Source organism: Argiope bruennichi, chromosome 8, assembly GCF_947563725.1.
Source record: "Argiope bruennichi chromosome 8, qqArgBrue1.1, whole genome shotgun sequence".
NCBI lineage: Eukaryota > Metazoa > Arthropoda > Arachnida > Araneae > Araneidae > Argiope > Argiope bruennichi.
In genome coordinates, this window is record NC_079158.1 from 29,360,140 (window position 1) to 29,385,226 (window position 25,087).

General features: G+C 27.3%; 1 protein-coding gene across 1 annotated transcript in view; it reads left to right on the forward strand.

Moving 5' to 3' along the window:
* Positions 1 to 25,087, forward strand: part of LOC129981299 (calcitonin gene-related peptide type 1 receptor-like) — a 314,682-nt gene that overhangs the window by 184,426 nt on the left and 105,169 nt on the right. The window contains exons 5-6 of the mRNA XM_056092074.1: positions 18,686 to 18,876; positions 22,225 to 22,350. Coding sequence (XP_055948049.1) covers positions 18,686 to 18,876; positions 22,225 to 22,350 — 317 coding nt within the window. The remainder of the gene's footprint in view (positions 1 to 18,685; positions 18,877 to 22,224; positions 22,351 to 25,087) is intronic.

Below are 25,087 nucleotides of genomic sequence, written 5' to 3' on the forward strand. Positions count from 1 at the left end.
GAAGATTCAGGTGATGCACAGATGTATTTTTTCCTTTCAGCGTTTAAAATTAAATTCGCCAGGCAAAACTAATCTATGTATTTTCTTTTGTTCCTATATCTTTTTGTATAACCAACTACACCATGCATTACAGTAAGAAGTAATCGATTATAGCGGAAGACCAGAATAGTTAATCGTGCGGGCGATAGAAAAATCACATAGTAATAAGAAATAAATGCTACTGACTGAAGACAAAAATAGTTTAAATCCCCGGAGACAGAATGGAAACACAAATATTACCTTCTAATGATGTAATGGCATGCTGTTTTTCTTCTTTCAATTCCCTTAGGTAAATATTTTTGAGGTTTTATCCTTTTCTATTCTGAATGGTTTAGGTAACATATAATTTAGCAAAAGTTGATAAACATTTATTTTCTAAGTGAAATATTTTCTACTGAATTTATAACACTGACTACAGCCCCCCCTCTCCCCCCCAAAAAAAAGTGAAAACTTTGTATAAATGCGATGAATATTAATAAATGTTTTAGAAAAATTTAAAAAAAAACAGAATTAAACTTTTGTTGTGTTTTCTATTTATATATATAATAGAAAAATATTAATTTTAAAGCTTCGATTTCAAATGCAATACTAAAATAAAAAAAGTATTTGCTGTTTTTTTTAAATTAATATATATTAAATTTTGGTTGTGTTTTCTAGTTATATAATAGAATAATTGTGGCAGTTTGTTTAAGAAAAACACTATAAAATTTCAGTCGCGTTTTCTAGTTATATATATTAGAATAATAGTAGTAGTTGAAACTGTGGTTTAGAATGCGATTCTAATATAAAAAGTTTTTACTGTACATATTAGAAAAAATACATTAAATGTTTGTTATTTTATAGTGACATGTAAAATAACATTCAACACTTCTTGCATATGTTTTTTTAGTAACTCCTAATGAATGGGAATCTATCTAAACAGTTATTTATTGATGGATTTAGATTTAATCAACAATAATCAACTTTTGAAAACATGTATTTCTTTTTTGTGAAAAATTAAGAATTGAATACATTTGACATCGACATTCAGAGAAAAAACAACCTTTTCAGGTTGTTTCTTTATTATAATATTAGCCACCTTTGGCGACCAGTCGGTTCGCCAATCTTAATGTTCGTTAAAATTTTAATAATTAAATATTTTATTTAATTTCTACTTTAATAGCTTCTTCATCAAAATATTTTAAAACTTCAAATTTTGATTATCATATAATTTATTCATAATATTATAAAGGCCTTCAGTCATAACGTAATATGTATCTCTCTCATTTTCTGTTAGCACCCGTAGAATTTATGCTTTAAATTAAAGTGGAAAGAATTTATCTTCAATTAATATAATAATATTTTTTACTGAAACAAAGCATTTTTTTATAATCTGATTACTGAAAATAGAGTCACTCAGCGTTTAAACTTTATGGGCACTAAAGAATATCTTTTTTAATTTATGTAATATCTCAAGAGTTGGTCAACAAAATTTTCTTAGATTCATTATGAGCAGATCGATTAATTAACAATGTTTAAATTTAAATGCATCAAACACTAAGAAAATAAAACGAATCGTTTAAAATAAATGGTTGAAAACAGGTTTTAAAAAAACTACTTAAAAAACGATGTACTTAAAACTATAAGCATATACAAAAAATATATAACTAACATAAATACAATTTACTTACAAAAGCATGCAACTAACCCAAAAATAATTTAAATCATCCATTGATAACGTTGTCATGGCAACAATCAGAACAGAATGCGCATGCGTGAATTTTCTTCGCCGGTTACGTAACGCAAATACGTGATTTTTCTACGCTAGTTGGGGTAACGCTATGCAGATTATACATTTTTAATTTCCTTTATTCTGTTTTATTTTAATTCAAAAGTACTTCAGAATGAATCTGAAAGATTGATTCATTAACAATGTTTAATTTTAAATGCATCAAACATTAAGAAAATAAACAGAACCGATTGAAATAATCCGCCGAAAAATTTTAACCCTAGCCTCATTACTGTTGGGAGAAAAAAAACTGAAGCTTTTCTCCTTTGGCGCTGGGGATAATGGAAGATTTTTTTGGCGGAAAAGTTGGCGGTGGGGAAAATGGAAGATTTTTTTGGCGGGAAAGTTATTTTTTAATTAATAATTAAAATTCTAATTAAAAATTCGAAAAAAGAAACCCCAGGTGCACATTCCCAACCTCCAAGGTATACATGTACCAAATTTGGTAGCTGTATGTCAAACGGTCTGGCCTGTAGAGCGCCAACACACACACACACACACACACATTAAGCTTTATTATAAGTATAGATATATTCTCTTTATTTTGACGATAATTCTTGCTGCATGTATTTTTCTAAAACAATAGTCAATTTCACTCTTGTTCCAAAGGAAAATCAAGCAATCCTAAAAAGACGTAAGAGTGAGAAACTTAATGATTCTGGGTTTATAAAATCAACAATTACATTTGGAAATTTTGGAAAGTAATTACATTTAATTGTTCATTAATGATATTATAATGATATACAAATGAAGTTATTTTCTAATTTCAATTAATATAGAAAAACAACATTTTCTGCTGAAATATAAAATTCAATTCTGCCCCATCCATTGGGATAAGAGGCGACTAATCTTCTAACAAAGATCAACTGGTTCCTCGTCTTCATCTTCTATCTTTGTGCATATGCAAATGAGCTCAACGCCTTCAACACTGATTATAGCCAAATTCAGAATGCAAGTAATCACTGTAAAAAAAATCAGCAACATTCCGAACTAACTTTTTTTTTAAAGTCAGCAAAGAAACATTAGCATTTTAATCGATTTCTCATTCCACCTTCCTCATTTCGTCTTTTTTTTTTTCTATTTGCCTGAACCATTTCCGGTAATCCGAAAAAAAATATGACTTTGCAAGAATAAGTTAGGATAGGTTACTACTATATCTCCCCTGTCCCTCACCCCGTAAAAAAACCAGTCCAAATATGAGTAAATGAAAAAAATATGACTTTGCAATAATAAGCTAGGATAGGTTACTACTGTATCTCCCCTGTCCCACACCCCATAAAAAAACCAGTCCAAATAGGAGTAAATGAAAAAATATGACTTTGCAAGAATAAGATAGGATAGGTTACTACTGTATCTCCCTTGTCCCTCACCCCATAAAAAAACCAGTCCAAATATGAGTAAATGTAAAAGAATATGACTTTGCAAGAATAAGCTAGGATAGGCTACTACTGTATCTCGTCCCTCACCCCATAAAAAAAAACCAGTCTAAATATGAGTAAATGAGTGATCGATGCTTATTGTTGGTTAAATTTTAACAAATATGATTTTTTTTAGTCTATAAATGAATCGATAAGAACAAAACTATTCACTCATACACGTGAAGTTATAAGTAAAGTTTCTCTCAACCAAAAATCTAATAATGGATATATATTAATTAAAAGAAATCAGAACACATCTATGAAAACACTTTACGCAAGTCAAAACTACTCAATCAAATACTTTCATGAAACCTTTTTTTATTTCCTTATTTATCACTAGAATTTATTAAATTCGATTGTAAGAAGTACTAGAAGTGATTGTTGAAAAAGCTTGTAATTGAACTATTAGTCCGAGTGTAAAATCGGAAGTTTAGATATGCGACCTATTTTGATTTCCAACCCACTGCTATTTATTTTACACTTCTATCTGTGAATGTGAGGGAGTAAGAAGCTTGGGATGCACAGACGGAGAGAAATTTACAGTTTATTCTAGTAAGTATCCAGTGGTGTTAGTTTACTTTAGAAACATTTATCTCCCAAAATAACTTTTGAAGCAAATCTGAAGTTATTTTGGGAGGAATCTCGAATTTTAGAGCCGCAGTGAAATTACGACAATTATACCTATTTAACTTCCGCAGCATACCATCGGCAGTGGGAGTTTTAATAAAGCATGCTCAGAAGTGGAGTAATGCTCAGAATAAAATAATAAAATATATGCTCAGAATAAAATAAAGTAGAGAAGAGTGATTACAGTTTATTCTTTTTCCGTTATGTGGAGCCGGCGTGAGTCAAGTAAATAAAGTTTTAAAAATACAGAAATTTAAATGAACAGATTTTACGAATGATATTTCAGGGCATGCTCATTATTGTTATTAAAAAAAGTACATTTCTGTCCAATTTTAATCTATTTCATTACCAAAACATTTTCTATAATCTAAAGCGAAAGTTTTAGTTATGGGAACAAGAAATAGGAAATTCATAACAATTATATATATATATATATATATATATATATATATATATATATATATATATATATATATATATAATATGCCACTGACAAAGTAATTTCGATACAGTGTTACTATCAGCCGCAGTTGATTTCCCCAAAGCTTTCTTGTATATAAAAATATCCCAAAGCTTTCTCTATATTAAAGTTCTTATACCATTTCACTGTCAGGAATTTTGGATTTTAGGCAAAGCCATAATAGTTACGAGTTCTCAGGTAGTTTTTTTTTTTTTTTCATCTTTCCGTTCATAAGACTTTATGCTTCGTAATATTTTAAAGAAAGCCAATACTTGTGTACTAACCACATGGTATTGTCTGTAATTACGAAAGAGCTTCTTAACGAACTTTTCTTGAGATGAATTTCTGACATAAGGTAAATGAACAAGTTTCAGAAACCCAAATATGTATTTTAGGCGCATTTTTTTCGTTTTTGACTGAATGATGCCAGAATTTGAATCATAATTACAATTGTAATCATAAGAGGATATAAAAGTTTCATTTATCTAAGTCAATGTGTTTTTGAGAAATCATGTTTACATGCATGCGAAAGTACAAAATGGTTTGATACAAATTTAGTTCAAAATTTTATATGGTTCTATACTTTAGATACTAAATTTGGAAGATAATTAACGGAAATTGGAAACTAACTTCATTTAACCCTTTCTAGGGCCGTGGGAAGTATGCTTCCCACCAAATTTATCAATCTTTGTATGAAATTTTGTAAGTTGGCATAAGTTCTGACAAATTTTTTTAGAAAGATAGAAATTTAGATGCTTCAATTCTTTATTTCAATCAAAATGATGTGTCTTGATTTGTTACTTAATTATTAATTAACCAAATTATTTAATTAAATTAAATTTATCTAATCAGCTAAATGAATCCCTTTTCTTATTCTAATTTCAAGCCTAAAAATATTTTAACATAATATGACTAGAAAAAAATGGCCCTTTAAAGGGTTAATAAGCTTTTACGCCCTTTAATTGTCTCATTTAAATGCAGGTAAAATATGACCATACCTTGGAGGAATTCTTTACAATCTTAGTTGGCATCTACATTTCAGATGCTAAATCTACATATGTGTCAAATTCTATATAGCTAATTCATTGCGTTTTGTAGTTGTCTCATTCACTTCTATTTGATCAAATGAAGAACCAGACTTCATGTGCCTCGGGTTTCTCCTAAATCTTGATAAAAGTCTATAAATGTGATGATTATACACCAAATTTCATTTATCTAGTTCAATGCATTTTTTATCTATCATTTTCACAATCTTATTTCCAAAAATGCTTTTCTTGTACTTATGGAGATCTGAAATATGGAGATTCATCAAAATCCCAACTTCAAATCTGTTGATGTTACAAAACTCTTTCTTACTATATACCGTATATGCGAATATAGAGTATTGAATTCCAGTATATTATTATATATCCTGGAACTTTCATTTTAATCCAATTATTAAAATGCCAGTTTGGTAAGAAATGTTTGACAGTACAATGTCAAGAGAAATGCATCATATACTTCTGACAAGATATTTTGCCGTTTTTAAAATATGCCTGCAAAAAAAAAAAAAAATTAAAATAAAATTCCAAATAAAATGAATTGATATTATTATCCTAGATTCTTTTCTATAAACAGCCTGCTATATCGCTTGTTTAAAATAATTTCAATTTTCATTTTGCTGTTTTCTCAAACTTTTGATATCTTCCCCAACCGATAGATCATAGTGGCACATATTATAAAGGATCAATTAAATTAATTGGAATTAAAGGAGGTGCTATCTGCTGATGACATGTATTTATTTGTTTGAGGTAAATTTACATTGTTATTGAAGTGAAGATACTCCCAGAGACAAGACTTATGAATTCATATTTATTTTGATACAAGATGATGCATCCGTGAAGTTTCCTTTTTTATTTATTTAAGATCTGAATGCACAAATTGAAAATGGTCTAAGAATGTAAACAAAATATTATCTCTGTGAATTAACAAGAAATGAAGGTAATTGCCCCTCTATTTTTATAAAAATAATTGCACAGAATTCTTCATTCCGTTCATATCCATCATTTTCTTGCTTTTCAAAAGTCCATTACAATATTCCTCATTTATAACCTGGCTTTCAATATTTTCCTTCAAATGTTGCTTTAAGAAAATTTAGTTTGAGAAAGAGAAGTTGTTTAATTAATTCAATAGTTTATCTACCTCCAACATCTGATCGGAAATTTGAGGACAGTTTTCTTTTCAGATTTTGCTTCCTTTTCTTTGAAATATATTATTTTAAATAAAAAGCCTTTCCAATAATTATTCAAGAAGATGGATATATTTTGCTTGGAATTTCAACTAACAATTGATTTTGCGAGAGCGAAAAGGGTGAGAAATTTTGAATTCCATTTAAACAATAATTATTTTTGTGAAATTAAAGCAATATATATATATATATATAATATAAGATTTATTATTTATAAAATGAAGGTGACTGATTACTTGATATTAATATATTAATTAATACATGGAAAAACATCGTTTTATAGAGTCTGCTTCTTTGAGTTTATTATACCTGTTTTCAAACTTCCCCAGTGTAAAAATGATTTTCTTTAATCTTTCAATATCATGCGGACATTTTTGAAACTATTTTTTAAACATTCACAATTTTATAAATATGGATAAAAGTTTTTATTTAACTTTTCACCCTAGTATATTTATTTTCAAAGTAATATAAAGCGGTTGGAACCTTTTAGCTAAAACATCTAACATGATGAATTGTTAAGTTTTACTCGTCTAATATACTGACTGGCACATAGTACATGTGTGAAACCACTAAAACGCGTTATATATTTTTCAATAAAATCATAAAATGTATTATTGTAAGACATATTACTTGATATTTATTAAAATATTAGCATTGATTATTCAGAATCTTTTTAACTTGTTACATGGTATATATACAGAAAATAGACATTATTATAAACCAGTGTTCATTTCTAAATTTTAATATTCAATTAAAATTTGAAAAGAAATATACGATAATAAAAGAAAAGAAAAGAAAAATTATTGAAAAGTTACATTTTAACGTTAAAGTAGTGAGGAAATGTTTTTATATAATTAAATTTATCGAAGAAAGATGTTAAACTCAAGTTTCTTTGAATTAATTAAAAATCTTATTAAAACGTTTAAAAAAATTTTAATATGCACATACTTGATCTCCTTCTAGATCCAATAGTCTATGCTGTAAAGCTAAATATTTTCTGTCTGTTTTGCAGCGATTTTTGAGCAACGCACATACAGTTTATATTTAATTTATTTTTGATAAACATTATCATGATAAAATATAAAATATTTGTTAATTATTAATTAAAACCATCCTTGTGAAAGAACTCCTATGTTCAAAGACGAAAGTATTTGGTTCTGCTTATTAACTTTCTTCTTAACAACGGAAACGTAATTTTCTGCTTACCGAATTCACTTTAAGATCCGCAGAACCGTCTTATTTTGTTCTACTGGAATGCTTTCTTAAAGGATGCAAAAAATTCCTTCCGACTTTGAATTTTGCAGTCGAAAACGGAAAAGATGTTCTTTTTGCCTTTGCCGTCCTCATCCATTAATGATTAATTCGATATTGATTATCAGTGCTACGCTTCTACTACAGATAGAATCGCAAGTAATAAAAAAGAACTAATTTCTGATGAATTCACTTGAAAACGATTTAAATAGGAACGGTCATAGATTTCTTTTTGAAATGGGGAAGAAAAGCATTCTGAAATTTTTGTTATGGCGTGAAAACTCATATTTCATAAACAAGGTATTTCTTCATAAACAATGCAAATTTTTTTTTTAATTCTTATATTATGAAAAAAAAATTAAAAATTCTTAATTTTCTAATATTCCAGAAATTAAAAACTTGAAATTTAAAAAAAAAAAGAATCTTCTTATTTATTAGTTAAATTCCGATTATAATTAGTTTGATAAACAATATACGGCAGCTCTTTATCATGATATAGGTTTTATTCCAAGACAAATTGGCAGTCCGAAGTAAAGATTTTTTGAAAATGTATAGGAATTTTGTAAAAAAAAATAAAAAAAAATAGTATTAGCGAAATTTATAAGTGCATTACTCGCAACTTATTTCATTTAAGCCATCATTTATAAAATGTTCCGTTTTTCTAGAAATCTCAATTTTTTAGATGAATTAATAATGCGTATTGCTGATGTATTTTAACTGAATATGGATTTTATGTATGCAATTTTAAATTTCAACATTCAGAACTATTCGTTTACAGAATAGAATGGCTGTTACGATTAAGCAAAAAATTGCGATGCAATGATATTTCAGACTAGAGGTTCGAAATGTCCAGTCTTTTTTTTATCATTTTCTCTTCTTTTTTTTTAAAGGATTAATTACTATGGCATCCAAGGTGGTAAGTCAAAAAAAAAAATTTAATACTGTTGGACAGAATTCTTTCCAAATATTTCAAATATTTTAAATTATATTTTCAATTCAAAGTTCTATCAAAATGTTTGCAGTTTTTCAGTAAAAAATTTTCTTAATATTTTTTTTATCAAAGATGTCAAATTACAAAACAAAATCAAAGTTGCTATATTGATTTTGTAAACCATTTCAACTAATAATAAAGTTTAAATTATGTATTCGTAGGTATACTGGCGCTCTGCAGGTCTCGTCTCACCGTGCGCTACCACATTTTTTACATATATAACTTGCAAGATAGGAATGTATATTTCAGGGTGATTTTTTTTTGGAATTCCAATTAGAATTTTGCTTATTTAGGAATTAAGAGAAATTGTTGGTGTTATTCTTACATGTTATTTTCCGAAAATATTACTGTAGAAAAATTAATATTACATCCTAAAATTGAATATATATATATATATATATATATATATATATATATATATATATATATATATATATATATATATATATATATATATATATGTTTTCAATTATGCCTTATTTTTAATTACGCCTTTCAAGTGTATTGTTGTGATCAATATATAAAAGTTCGGTGTATTTTTTCATATATAGGTTTTGTTATAAGGCATATTTTTAATAAATACTTTAATATTTTATTGAATTTAAAACTAAGTAAAACCATTTATCCCGGCGAATCAATCCGTCGCCAAAGACGGCTAGTAATAAATATAATATCCTCTTTTTTCATTAAAAATATCAATATAAATTTTTATTAAGTGAATTTATTTTTGCTAACGAAATAACAAAATACTGCCTGCTTTTTTTTTAAAAAATAATTATAATATTCATAATTTATAGTATAAGATATATAACAACATTAAAAATAAAATTGTTCATATCATGTAAACAAAAAAGATTGTTTTTTCATAAAACCATTTTATGGAAAATAGACATTAGTTTTATATATGCATTTTCATAGACTAATAATATATTTTTGTGCTTAAAAATATTTTATTTTTTGATTAAAAATTCTTAACATCTATAAAACTCCTTACATCCATGCTCTTCAGTTTTGTGAGATTTATTTGTTGTTCGAAAAGAAAAACAGCCTTCTTTCTGACTATGAATATTAATAAATTGCTGCTTTACTTATAATAAAATTTATTTTATTAAAAATATAGCCATAATTTATTTTATCAGTTCTTGAATTATTCATTATTTTTTTACATTTTTGAAGCTATAATTAAAGTCAAGAATTCTTCTTCAAAGCATATTTTTCATTTTAAATGCATTTATTAAACTAAAGAATTCAGTTTTTAAATATGCACATTTTTTCTAAACGTTTTGGAATAAATTATATTATTTAAATTATAATATAACTCATATATTATTTTCTTTTCAAAGATCCGATAGAATATCTATCAAACTACCTTACACATATAAGAATTATTAGAATTATTTTAAAGTGCTTATTTTTATCATTTAATTTCGATTAATAGATCTTAGAATTCCGAAGTCTGGAAATTAATACCTATTTAAGGAGGGGAGTGTGGAGATTTTTCAGATTTTTATTTTTCGGCATAGGGCATATATTTTTAGTAGAGGACGAATAAAATGTGAATGCCACAGAAACATATTTCACCAGAAACAGTGAATCTATTTTGTGATGAATTGAATGTCCATTTTTTCAAACGATAGTCCAACGCTAATTAATATATTTTTATTTATTTATTAAGTATTAATAAATAAAAAAATAGGAAGAACTATTATTCAAAACATTCCTTTTCCAGATATCGTATTAAGGGTTAAGAATTTGTACGTCAAAAGTTTATAAGCATGTTTAACCCTTTCTAGGGCCGTGGAAAGTATGCTTCCCACTAAATTTATCAATCTTTGTTTGAAATTATGTAGGTTGGCATAAGTTCTGACAAACTCTTTTAGTAAGTCAGAAACTTAGATGCTTCAGTTCTTTATCTCAGACAAAATGATGTGTCTTAATTTTTTACTTAATTATTAATTAACCAAATTAATTAATTAATTCAATTAAATTTATCTAATAAGCTAAATGAATCGCTTTTCTCATTCTAATTTTAAGCCTAAAAATATTTAAACATAATATGATTAGAAAAAATGGCCCTTTAAAGGGTTAACGTGTTTGCATTTTTCTAATTAAAAAAAGTTCTTTTTTAAAGAAATGTTTGGATTTTTGAATGGAACCTGCTAGCTGATTTTTGTGTTCTCATCTCTCCTATACATATTGGGTAGCTGCGGCCTGGTGGTAAGGTCACGGCTTCGAAACCGGAGTGTTTCTGTTTCGAGCCCTGATTCCACTGAATAACTGTCGTGTAAATGGATCTGGTTCACGTTAAATCCGTCGAGGCTAAACGTCCACCCGCTAGTGTGGTGTGGAACCTTGGAGAAGAGGGGAGGTCAGGTATCACTCTCGACATCTGACTGTGGTTTAAAATTACAAGTTCCGTCACAAAATAGCCTTAGTGCTGCTTTAAAACGCGGCGTTAATATAACTAAACTAACTCTCCTATACATATGGGAAAACAGCTCACAATATCAAATTCTTGCAAAATGCATATACTGTGTTATATACTGTGTTATACTGTGTTATTCTTGCAAATGCATATACATGTGTTAAAGCTGCAAGAAATGATATGTTTTGCTATAAATTCCTTATAATAAATGTCTTTAAAAGAAATTAGTTTGTGGAAATCAAATTTTCTTTAGTTCTGAAAACTGATAGCTTCTGTTAAAGGCAACACCTGAAATTAATATTTCATGCTCTCAGTAAAGTTTAAATTCAATATCTCGAAAGAACATCTTAATTACAAAGACATGGTTAAATAATTCTCGGTAGTTATTTCTAAATGTTTCGACATGAAAACTTCAATTAATGCACGAATTTCAATGCAGATTGTATATTTAAAATTCAGTTATTTGTGGTTTCAAAAGTCCCTTTAAAATATTCATTATTTACTTCCCGTTCTCTGAGTTCAAAATTGGGTTCCAGAATTCATTTTGTTTCATAATTATCTTCTATCGTGCCGGCTTGGGTATGTCTCTGCTTCTTATTTCGTGTGGGAATGTTTCCATACTTTTCCCCAAGGCGATTTATGTAATCATTTTGTTCGTATATGTAGAAGTTTTGAGTAATAGTTAGGATAGTAAATGGTTTAGAAGAATGAAAATTATGGGATTTAGCGTATTTTTTAGGAACTTGTATTTCTAAAGAATCTTTCAGCGAAAAGCAATCAACTGTTAAACACAGAAAATTCCTTTCTATTTCAAGCGGGAAAAGTATTTGTATTTCCGTCGAATACCATATTCAATATAACTAAACTTACATTTTTAATAATTGTTAGAGACAGAATAGAATAGTTGAAAGTAGAAAAAGCTTTAACGTTATGGAATATCTCAAATATTAATTAATTAGTAACAAAAAGGTTTACTTAATTAATCTTTTATTTGAAGATTCAAAATGAATTCTTTTAATTTTATCCATTTCATATTATTCCTTTTAATTAAGAAATCTGTCGTCTTTATCGATTTTATTAAATTTATTAAATATTCAATAAGTTTTAGAAAATTAGTAATATAGAGTAAATTAAAAGTGATTTCATCGTTACTAGGAATATTTATCATCTTTTTCTTAAGAATTTTATTAGCAAAATAAGAGGAAATTATACAGGTAGCGGTTAGTTGAATTTTTACTTATTTAAAATTAATTTCAAATAATTCATTAATTAGTTAATAAAATTTATTTTTGACTTCGAATATAAACAAATTTCATGAAGAAAAATTTAATTTAAAGTTAGCAGCTATATTAAAATAATAAATTCGAAGTTTTTAGGGAATAAAAATCCATTTATATTCATTATGCAAACTTATATTAATTTATGAAGTCACATCTGAAGAAAATGAAGTTTTTCTTTTATGAAAATCTCTTGCGAATACCGATATTATAAATAAAATGTTTAAATTATTAAATTTCAAATAAAGCTCTAATAAATGAAATGTTGTAAAGTTTAGTTAATATTCAAAAATTTTATACTTTTTATAAAGCCTACGAATGTATAGTAAGGTTTATTCTTTTTTCAAAAAAAGTGTTAAATGTGCCGAACGGATGCCTATTGTACCTTTTTCCATTACTTAAATTGTAAATACGTTTTAGAAGTACGAAAATTATGCTTTTAAAATTATTAAGTATTATTATACTTAGAAAATTTCATTTTCATTGAACATCCTATGTTAATAAATTTTTTAAAAAAAAAATTATCATTGCTTAACGCTTTTTTTTTAATTTCAAGTTTTTTAAAAAAGCGTTAAGCAACGAGAAATTGTAAAATATTACCTATGCAATTTTAAATTGAAAATTAAATACACAATAAATGTATAAATTAACATTTTGAAAAATCTATTTCAAAATATATTATTGGTTAGTTATTTTACTTTTTTTTATCATCATTATTCGAGAAAATATTTTATCTTGGTTTTAGCCATAAATTATTTTTTAAAAATGTTTTTTTTTTACTTTTATTATTTCAAATAAAGGTTACTTAACTCCTAAATATTGAAATGAATAAGCAAAATCCGATATCAATTTTTAAAGCAATGCCTAATATAAAGCCGATTTTCCTCATTTATGTGTTATATTTACTGCTAATAAAAATATGCATCTATAATATCAAAAAAGTTTATATTCAAAAATTATGTTTAATCTTTTATAATATGGAATTAGAACTATTTTACATATAAATTATACTTGTTTATAGACCAATCAATCTCCAAAGAGTTGTGAATAAAGTTTTATTAGATGTACAATATCATTATTTCAACTCAATCGAATTTCTTGCTTTCATTTTATGTAAATCTTCATAGAAATGTTTAAACAAACGTTTAAGCACAAGTTTAGTAAAAAGATGAGTGAAATTCGTATGATTCTAGTTCATTTGAAAATTTTATTATTAATTATAAACTTATCTCACATGTAATCTTATTAAGATGATAGTGTGAGGATTAAGCACTTTATGTTTATTTTATTAACTAGTTTTAACGAGATAAATAAATATGGAATGTGATTCCCAACTCAAATTCCTGCTACACCTATATAAGAATGTCATTTGTAAGACTTACTTCCATGCAGTGAAAATAGTTCTGACAATAATCAGATGTCCTGGCAAGCAAATATTAAGATATTCTATAGCCGCTACTAAAAATGCAGGATTAGTTTATTAAAAAAAAAAAAAAACTCTCATTACACACGGCTGTAATGTCATTATCAACATCAACAGGAAGAAACATTTTATACAATCTGTAATGTTGCTTCCCAGCAAGAATACTTCCATTGTACGAAAGATCGTTTTACGATAAGCTCTATTCGATGCTGATTCGGATGCCGGATCAGTGATTCAGAAAGATTCCAATAATATTTATTTTGTAGCCAAATTCGTCGCCAAGTCGTCAAATGGTTGCCGTTTGTCGCCAAGTCATGGGTTCACTGATCTAGCATCCGATTAACATCAAATAGAGCTGATCGTAAAACAGTCTTTCTTACGATGGAACTATTCGTGCTGGGAAACAATATTACAGACTTATAACAATACAAAAGGCAGATTCAGAAATTGCGTTGTACAATTTTCACATCAATCCCCCCTATGTGATTTCTTTTGACCACACAAGCAATAATTGTATGGTAGTTTATTTTGTATTAGACAACAGCTATACATATAAGCATCCATTTATGTTAAATTCCAGAAATATGTCATTGGGATTTGTTGTAGATTTATCTTAAAACCTTCAACAGAGAACAGATGTTACACGTGTGACAAGAGAAGTCACATGAGGCAGTTGTTAAAAATACAAGCAAATCTTTAAACTTTCATTGGGAGTTGAAAATTTCAATTAACATTATTCTTAAGAAAGTTATAATCATTTAAAACTGTTGCAATTTTTTGAATAATCATGTATTTTTGAATTAAGGATATATAATCGTTAATTTTAAAATTCTACTTTGTTTTCGAAATTAAATTCGTACGTTATATCCCCCTATCAAAAATTAATGATTTTTATATTGCCTTCATGTTCAAATATTTACCAATTTATTAATAAAAGTTTGCTTGTATTTTCATGTTTATTTTTCTTTATTGTAAAATATTTTTTTAAAAAAACTATCTTCATCCAGATACGTGATAGATAATTCAAGTTACAAACATTCAATAATGATAATTATATAACTAGATCTAAAGTAATCTGAAAATTATATATTTTTATAATTTTTTTTATTTAACGAGAAGCAATACGCAGTTAAATAGATACAGTAACACAAAATATACATAAAAACACAAAAAATACAATGAAAACACTAAAGTTGACATAACATTGGACATAATTTTATTTTTGCTGTCCGAGAGATCTAAAAAATTAATTCTTTATCTAATATTTTAATGTTTTTTACATTTACAATTTTACAGTATTTTCTTTAAGTATATTCTTTATACTACAAACTAAAAATTTTGGGATGATATTTCACTTCAATGAACATTTAATTTTTAATATCAGAAGCGAAACTAATTTTTTTCACCACCATTACTGAAATATTTTTTTTTAATCTTCTATTTGTATTTAACAAGAAAAGGAAAATGGAATGGGTTATTTTAAATAATTGTCTTCAAAATCATTTACGAACTGAAACTTGATCTGAACTTGATTATTCCCTCCTTTAATTGGCATGGCATTTGTCATGGAATGTCTGTACTATTCTATGCAATGCAATTAAACCAACTTTCCTCCCTTTGAGACATTCCTTTCACATCTTGAATTTTCTTTTCCTCGTGACATTCCAGCAGACTACAACATCTATTATCTTACAAAAGAATCTGTCTGTCTTTTATCTGGTGCCACAGATGAGAAAAACTGATTCGAAGGATTATCCAAGAGAAGATTTCTGAAATATACGTCCTAATGTTGTCGTACAAAACTTTCTTAAGTAAATTGTATCTTCTTATATCTTGAAGGAAATAATTCTACTTAAATTTTAATACATTATTTTGCACCAAGGAATAATTTAATAACAAATATTAAAATTCACTTTTGTGTAACCGCAAGTCTACTCTACGCCGAAGGCATTCGTAATTAATTGAATGACGGAACTCTGCAACGCCATTGCAAGTTTGGAAGCAAATTCCTGTCATCGGTGTGTGTGTCAGGGGGGTAGCCAATACCCCATCATTTCTGTACCCAACAGAGCGTCGGGAACCAATCACCAAACATGAAACTTTTTATTCCCATTTTTGAAGTACCTTCAATGGAGAGTGCTTAAAAGGTGTGAAATTTTTTTTGTCGACCTGACCATCCTAGCACATACAATTTGGTAAAATCGATACCTTTATTTTATCATATGTATCGCCTAACTCATCAAAATCATCGCAAAGTCGCCAATATATATATATATATATATATATTCCTTTATTTTTAATCGCTCGATAAAAGATTTCTTAATTTTTTTTTGAAGAATTAAGCCATTATATATGCCAATTAGATGTGCAGTGAACTTTCAGAATAAAACTTTCTTCGCTGTGCAATGTAAATTATAATTAAGTGATCCCAAATGAAATGCCCACGTAAGCATTGAATGTTTGAATGTCACTATGAATGTTTAAAAAACTCATGATGAATTAAAGAGCGGAAGTTTTGGTTAAAATATTCAGAAGCTTTTTTTTTACCTCCAGGCTGATAGAAATGTGCTAATAATGTGACATAAAATTACAACCGAAAATGCAAAAAATTATTTTCAGCAGCAATATTTAAAATTCATATATACTGTTTAAGAAGGTTGAATCAGTAAAAATTAACTCCTTCTCTTTTTCAAATCCTCTAGGAAAAAGAGAAATAAATGTTAATTTATTATTTTCCTGCCATTTTTTATATTTTTACATTCCCTTAATCCTACCTAGTTTAGCTTTTATTTTTTGTATCAGACCCCCCATTCTCATACTGTCATTAATTTAATTGTTTGATTTGATTCGTATTAAAATACCATGAGTATTTAAATTCTGTACTAAAGCGATTTAAATTAGAGGATTAAATTAGAGGAAATTATGAATTGTTGGAGACCTTATTTTTAAATAATAATACATAGTGACATTTATCCCTCTTTTATTTAACTATCCTCATCATAGTATTTGAAAAATGTTACAATTATCGTTATAATATCCTATCGTATGCATAATTTATATATTTTCTAACTTAACGAAAGTACTTCGTAATGATAGAGTGTATTTTTTAAATTGAATATCATCTTGGATTCGCTTATTAATTTTGGATATTTTACATTAAAATCGATTTTTGCATGATAATTCCATTTTATTTCATCGAAATAATGCAAACATAAGTAAATGTATAATAATTTAAAAGGCATTCAAGTATTAAATTCATTAGAAATTCTTAAAATGCTGAAAAGGGGAGAAATTAGGCATAGTTGCGAAAATAGTCATTCATTTCTAAATTATCAAAGAGATATCAATTAAACAGCATTCAATGGAAGAGGCGAATTCAAAGAGACGAATTCAAGCTTTCTTTCAAGCACATATTTAGAAATTATACAAATAGGATTCAAGGCAGAGAAAATGCCTCGGTGGAAAATCCACCTTCATTTCCTTTTTTAATTGCTTTACTTGTTAACGTTATTAAGCAAGAGGCTTCAATTATTATTTAAAAAATAAAATCTCCAACAATTTATCACTTCTCGAATTTAAATATCTTTAATATAATATTTAATTATTTATGGCAATTAAACTTCGTATCCTCTCCCTTAGGAATAATTCGTTAATTTACAAAGTTTTACATGCTCCCCACGTATAATACGTCACAAATTTTATGCGTAATTACTTGTTAAAAAATTAATAAAGGATTTAATTAAACACCTAAAAAAACATATTGTAAAAAATTTGTAGAATAATCCTTGTTTAAACATTTTCATTTCACTTACGCTAATTATATCACACAGTTTTCATTTAGACTAAGTTCTACATTATGAGAAAAAATAAGTGTGGAAGAATTGTAAAATATTTGAAAATGCCCAAAGTAAACGAAAAATTAAAATTAAAATGAGGAATTTTGTAGATATTTTGATATAAAGAATTAGCATAGTACTTTCTTTAGAATTAAAGCTAATATTAGGTATTTAAATGAAATTTCGTCTTTTTTTTATGGTATGTTTGTTTCACTTTCTGTTTTCAGTTTATTAATAGTAAAATTTTCAATCATTATATGATTATTTGATCATCTGAGAAATGTGTATTTTCATTATTTAAATTCTTCCTTTTTGCAAAACTATTTTATTTTACTTATATTTTAAAACATAGTATATATGAAATTTGCGGTTTAATTTTCTGAATTTTTAAAAACCAAATGCCTATCTATATCTTGAAATATTTGTTAAATGATATACTAAAAATTAATCTAATTGCTGATTCTTATTTTTGAGACTGTTAGATTTAATCACATTAAAATTATTTTCAAGTGGAGATTAATCGTCCGAACTTCACCGCATGAAATGCTGATCTTTAAATATTTCCCAAATGACTTCCATACTAGAATTACCATTAATGTAAGCAAAACAAAACTTGTACAAACTCGTCAAAACATATATAAAAAAAACTTAAATAAATATGGGCCTCTAAAGCGAAACATAATATCAAGAAAATGCTGTAGGTTGGATCACTATTTTAAGATTGGATAGGATTAGATCGGTTGAAATTTTCTGGAGCAATAGTTATGGTGTCGATTATGCTGTCCAAACAAATAAAGAAGAATAGCAAATTAAACTAATTCGAAGATTCCTAACAACATCTACCCCACAAACATTTTGATATATTTCTTCTGTCTTTCTAGTTCTATTATTGCGAAAATATTTTAATGAGAACACATTTATTTTAATAGTGTTTTTCCTGCAGGTATCTGAGCTGGTTGAGCATCCTACGTGATCCTTCCACTAATTTCACTTACGAGGCGACACCGTTGAACACAAGCAATGAGCTGATCGCTTCGTTCAATGATGAATCCTACGTCTTCAAGTGGAAGCAGTGCTGCCTGGCAGCCATGGAGTGTTGTAACCGCATGCTCAGTGCACCACCGATTGAAACGGGTGAGGGCAATTTTCATATCAGTTGGGTATATGAAATATGATTTATCTCATCATATATTCATTTTATATGTTGGGTATATGTTTAACCTCTTTACAAAGATGACGTATTATGTCTCGTCCATCAAGCTGCCAAAATTTTGTTATTTGTTATTAAATTTGTAACTAAGAAATAAATAGCTATTAATTTTTAAAACAAACCACATGGGGACATTATTTCAGTATATAATTTAATTACTATAAAATTCTATACAATTATTAACCTGTGTAATTATTAAAACTATATGATTATTTTCTAGGTAATTATTAACACAATATAATTATTTCTTATGTAATGAACAAATAAGTATATTCCATCTAACTAAGAGATAGAATATATCTCTCTGAATAGCTGCTTAATTTATAAATATTCTGCAAGGAATATTTGTTAATTTCTCCGTATATATACGCGAAATGTTTATAACATGTTTCTTTTCCTTCTACACATTTTTGTCTTATCTCCTTTTTCTAGTTCATCTGATTCTGTTTTTCTCATATACAATTTTAAGAAGTATTGAATCAAATTTTATTATTCACTAAATAATATGTTATATTTTCTATTTTGTGACTACATATTTATTTATTCTTCTTTGCAAATCTTATAGCAAAGTGTATAATATAGAATTTACATAATTCTATGCCAGCTGTTCATCCCTCAAAAGCAGCTTGATGTAAAATAATAATGTAAACTTATATAATGTTATACGTATGATAATGTAATTTTTTCTACTTTCATAGAAAAAAAAAACTAGCTTTTGTTCATCCCAAATTATTTTATCACTTATAACTAATAAATTAATTTATTACTAAACAATTTATAGTTAAAAGTAATTTATAAAAAATTTATAGCTAATAAATTATACTTAAAAATTATAATTAATTTTATTACTTAATTGAATATTAATAGATTAATTTATTACCTACAACTAATAAAAACTTATCAGTTATAATTTTCCCTGCTTTCATAGAAAAAAAGGCTTATTTATAGGTTTTGTTGTTCCCAAATTATTTTATTACTTATAACTAATAAATTAATATATTACTAAATAATTAATAGCTAATAAATTATAGTTAAAAATTATAATTAATTAATTAATTTAATTTAATTTATAAGTTATTTTATTACTTACAACTAATAAAAACTTATCAGTTATAATATTCCCTGCTTTCATAGAAAAAAAGGCTTATTTATAGGTTTTGTTGTTTCCAAATTATTTTATTACTTATTACTAATAAATTAATATATTACTAAATAATTAATAGCTAATAAATTATAGTTAAAAATTATAATTAATTAATTAATTTAATTTAATTTATACGTTATTTTATTACTTACAACTAATAAAAACTTATTAGTTATGTTTTCCTGATTTCAAAGCAAGACTTGTTTATAGCTTTTGTTTCTTCCAAATTATTTTTCCATCTGTTATTGCATCTATTTGCTGTCATTATATATTTAGAACGAAGACACATTTTCATCTTTTTTTCATTCATACGCCAAGGTAATGCAGATAATTAATACATTCAAAAATACATTTTAATAACAATAATCGATCATCTGTGTAATGAAACAAAATAATGTAAAGTGCATAAATAGCCGTTAACCTTATATAATATTTCATAAATTGTAAAATGCAGTGATTCAAAATTTAAAACAAAAGCTTATTTTAGCTTAGTTTTCCTGCAGCTCAAAAGTACTAAAAAAGCCGTTATATCATTGATTGTATTGCAGCTGCTTGTAGCTTTCTACCTACTATTCTCTTGAGCTGCCATTATTTCCACTCATAAATTATGAAATGTGGGCACTTAATTGATGGGCAAACATTTCCGAGATAATTGAACTCAAACTGAATAAACTGGGTCACGCAAGAGCTGAGAAACAGAGGAATTTCCTAAAGGCCTAAATGAAGTCTTCTGAACACAGTGATGATTGATAACATGGGAAAAGCCAAGAAGTGACTCATTACTTCCATTTAAATAGTCTTAACATTAAATCTAAGCTATTGAAAATCATCTTTATATTTGATCAAAATTAAATTTTAAATTCTTTTATTTGAAAATATGAACAATAAAACACACAAAAAGCGTGACTATCTCAGATAGAACTTTCTATAATCGTGCGCCGGGTATAAGCAATAAATTATGAAATTTATTGCTCCTACACGGAAACGATTACAATCGTTCTATTATAATCGTTATTATTTTAGTAAAACAATTAAATTTACCTAGTTAAGTAATTTTCCCTTCTCAATTGGAGTTCTTAGTGTGTATAATAATTAATGAAATAGCAAATTTCAAGAATTTGCTAAAGAAGAAAGCACACTTTGTAAATATAGCGGTTTATTATTGTCATTTTTCTGAAATATCATCATTCTTATAAATTAATAAAAATTCAATTAAACTGATTAATTAATTTATTATTATTTCTAAAAACATTAAAATTGGGCATTATTATCGAAAATAGCGACAGTATAAAATTTCAGAAAGCTACTTCATTATAAAGCGAATGAAAAATCGATTATTCAATTCCCTCTTTGCATAATGGAATAAATGGAATAACATACAGTTACTTTATAGTTTGTAATACTCGACCGTAATAAACCATTCCTAGAATTGCTAGTTTCTGGGCTTATCTATCTTATTATTGTCTCGTTTGTTATTAAAAGTCTATTCTGAAAATTCCCCAGGTGTTATTACAATTCTAAAGATTTCTGCATTTCTGGGAATTTCTGAAATCCTTTATTTCATTGGAATTCTACCTACCTATTCCTGTTGCTTTCTGACAATTAGAGAGGATAAGTACAGATTTCTAAATAATCTTGCATCTGATTTACTATAATCTTCTGAATGAGAAACGCTTCAAATTAGAGAGACAGCTGGATATTTTCAGAACGTTTCTGAGTCAATGAGTCATTTAAGAATTCGAAATTATCAAGCAATCACAATAATTTGTGTACATTCTTTTTGTGAAAATAAGTGAGCTCTGTAATGAAACATTTAATCAAATTAACAACAGTGGTTAACATAAAGTTAACGTAAATAATTTAATTTAATGTTTATATTTTAAGAAAGAAAATTCGTTTCTCCAATAGTAAACTATCCAAACTCAATTAACCTAACTTATGAGTCTATTCAGTGTTATGTTAGCTGCAGCTTTTAGAATAGTAGTGAATTTCCTAACATAAATTCTTCAGACTTTATTGTTCGTACCTGTTTGTCCAGATGTCTATAAATTGTTTCTGAAAAGATTAATGTATTTCTCATTTAGAATTATTCAACAACTCCATTAATATTTTTGCACTTTTTATCTAGATCAACCGTATTGCCCTCGGACTTGGGATGGCTGGCAGTGTTGGGATGACACACCTGGAGGAACCACTGCCAAAGATACCTGTCAAGGTCACATTTACTTCGACAACGAAGCCCCTTCTTGTCCAAGTAAGTCAACTTGAAATTGGCATAAAAACAAATCTATTTGAAAATTGAATTATATCAAAGAACGCATATTTTCAATCAGTATATGTCTTGCTCAAATTAAAATGAGACTAAGATTTTAGTGGTTTTTTCCAAATTGAAGAAGTTTGAAATTTGGGTGCCAGTGTATTTTGGGAGTAATCTGAAATAAGATGGCTTTGGAAAACTGCAGTTTAACGACACCGAAAGGAAACGAAAAGTGACAGCAAGCCATAGACTTAGCCACAGATTCCAGAGCATTTATGTAGGTTTTTAGGCAAAGTATTGAACGTTTACGTGCGTAATCGAATGTGTGGCGAATTGAGTGTCTATAATGATGTGCGGTGTTCCTCATGTTGAAGTTATTTTTAGACTAATGACTAATTGTCATTGATTTTAGTTATCAATCTACTACTGTAGGAATTGAAATTACTACTACTAAATTGAAGGATGTAAATAAACGGATATAATAGTCAGTTCATCTTAAAACTTTCAGCATACCCAAACACTTCTCGTAATATATTATCTGCTTTCTTTTAGCATAGTGGAAAACTTATATATTATAAGTGCTCTACAAAATAACATAATAGTATCAAAGAAAAAATATTTTGATATAAAGCTGTTTAGTTTTGCTCCTCACTTAAAGTTCCCTATACCTGTAATAATAGATATAAGGAAATTTTAGCAAGGAGCATTTCTGGAAATTGCAGCAATAGATTAACTATCGATATCCCATCCTGAAGGATTTACCTAAATGAGAGATGATTATAAAATTCTGCAAAAAATAGAATCGTTTAATCATTTTTCATTAGATCTCCAATGAAAAACTGTGTTTCAGTTTAAGAAATATCTAAAATTATTTATATGATGATGATGTCATGTCCGCGTTACCACGGAAAGGGGGTGCAGTAGCTTCTGAGGGTAAAGACCCCTGAGCACCCAAGGGCAGAAGTCTGACTTCTAGCTCATATGAAGATGAAAATCACACATTCGCTTGCCCAACCCCTTTTTACAGGGGGGCACATTCACACGTCTCAGAGATGGAACACAGATGAAGAATAACCATGCCCGAACCGGGATTCGATCCCGGGACACCCAGATCAATTTATATGATAGAAAATATTTATATCAAAATGTTGAATAATTTTAAGAAATGATCCTGAATGGCAAGAATATACCATGTAAAGTTTTATAATATACAAAAAGGAATTGAAAAATAATCCCAACTGAGGATAGTTATGTATTTTAAAATTTTATGGGGAAAATATGCAGTAGAAATAAATAATTTATATTGGTACGTATCAAAATCTTATAACAAAATAATGCAGATTTGGAAATTTTCAAACAAAACGAGGCCAAGTAACATCCTTAATATAAAAAGTAATACAAATGCTTCTTTTCTTAAAATGTCAAGTTATTATCCAGGTAATCGTAATTAACTATTGAAAATAATTTTTTAATGAATTCTGAAAGTATTAAATTTCTGAAAAAAATCAAAATGGATAGACCCTCAATGGTGCTTTGGATAGTAAGAAATATCGAGTTTCGGACGTAATGAACTGTATTCGTCACAATTTATCAGATTCTTATAAATTATTTAGATACTGATTATTAATTAATGTTGCCACAAACAGCAAAGAAAATTTTTTAAAGAAATTTATGCGAAAACCTTATATTAATTAATTATTAATAGTATCAATACAGATCCCAGATTTATACACTCATAATTCCACAAACGTATTTACTAGTGAATGTAAATATTAAAAGAATATGTAATATTCTAATTAAATTTTTAGCAAAAATCACATTAAATTAATTTCCAACAATATTTTGTTCTTTGAAACTTTCTTTTAGATAATAAACATATATTTTTTTATAAAAAGTATGGTGATGATAAATTAATCGAAAACATGTTTCATTATAAAATTACTAAGAAATATTTTAATGCAAGAAGCTTTGAAATTTCTTTGAAAAAATCACTTCTTTCTGGGAAATACTTTTTACAATTAAATAAACTTTATCACCAACAAAAGAATACCTAGCCCTGACCTCCTTTTTTAATCATTTCTTTAAGAAAAATAAAAGAATATTTTCCTAAATTATTTCCATGACAGAACTTTCTTTTTGTTTACATTTTTCCAGAACTGACATCTCAATTCACACCATCACCCCAAATCCCTAGACTGACTTCAAATAAATCCAGACAATGGAATTATTTTTCTTCCAAAAAAAAGGGAGATTCTTATTATTTCATTTCCCATCTCCTTCCTATGTTGAGCTCTTAAACAATAAAAACACATCATTTCGATGTCTGTGGGGATTTTTTATGGTCTCACTTAAAGATGCTTTTAGATGGAAAAAAAAAGCAAATCTCGTCGATCGTCAGTTCTAGTTACAGAGCCCATTTCCCCGATTTAAAAACGGTGAAATCAAATTAATAATAATCCAAATGGTTGAAGAAATACGATGCACGAATATTCCGGGAAACTTTGATCTTATTAATGTTACTCGAGTGAAAGATTTCCAGTTGAAGAATTTCATCAACATGAATTTCTTTTTCCTAATAAGTTTCAAACTCCGGATTGCAGTTAGTTAGAACACTTATTCTTAGATTTGCTTATTAGTTGCCTGAGCAATTATATCATTACAGTTTTCGCTACTTTTATAAAACAGCTCCAGGGAGAGTCTGAGTCTATTTGCTTATTGGCTTATTTTGAACCAT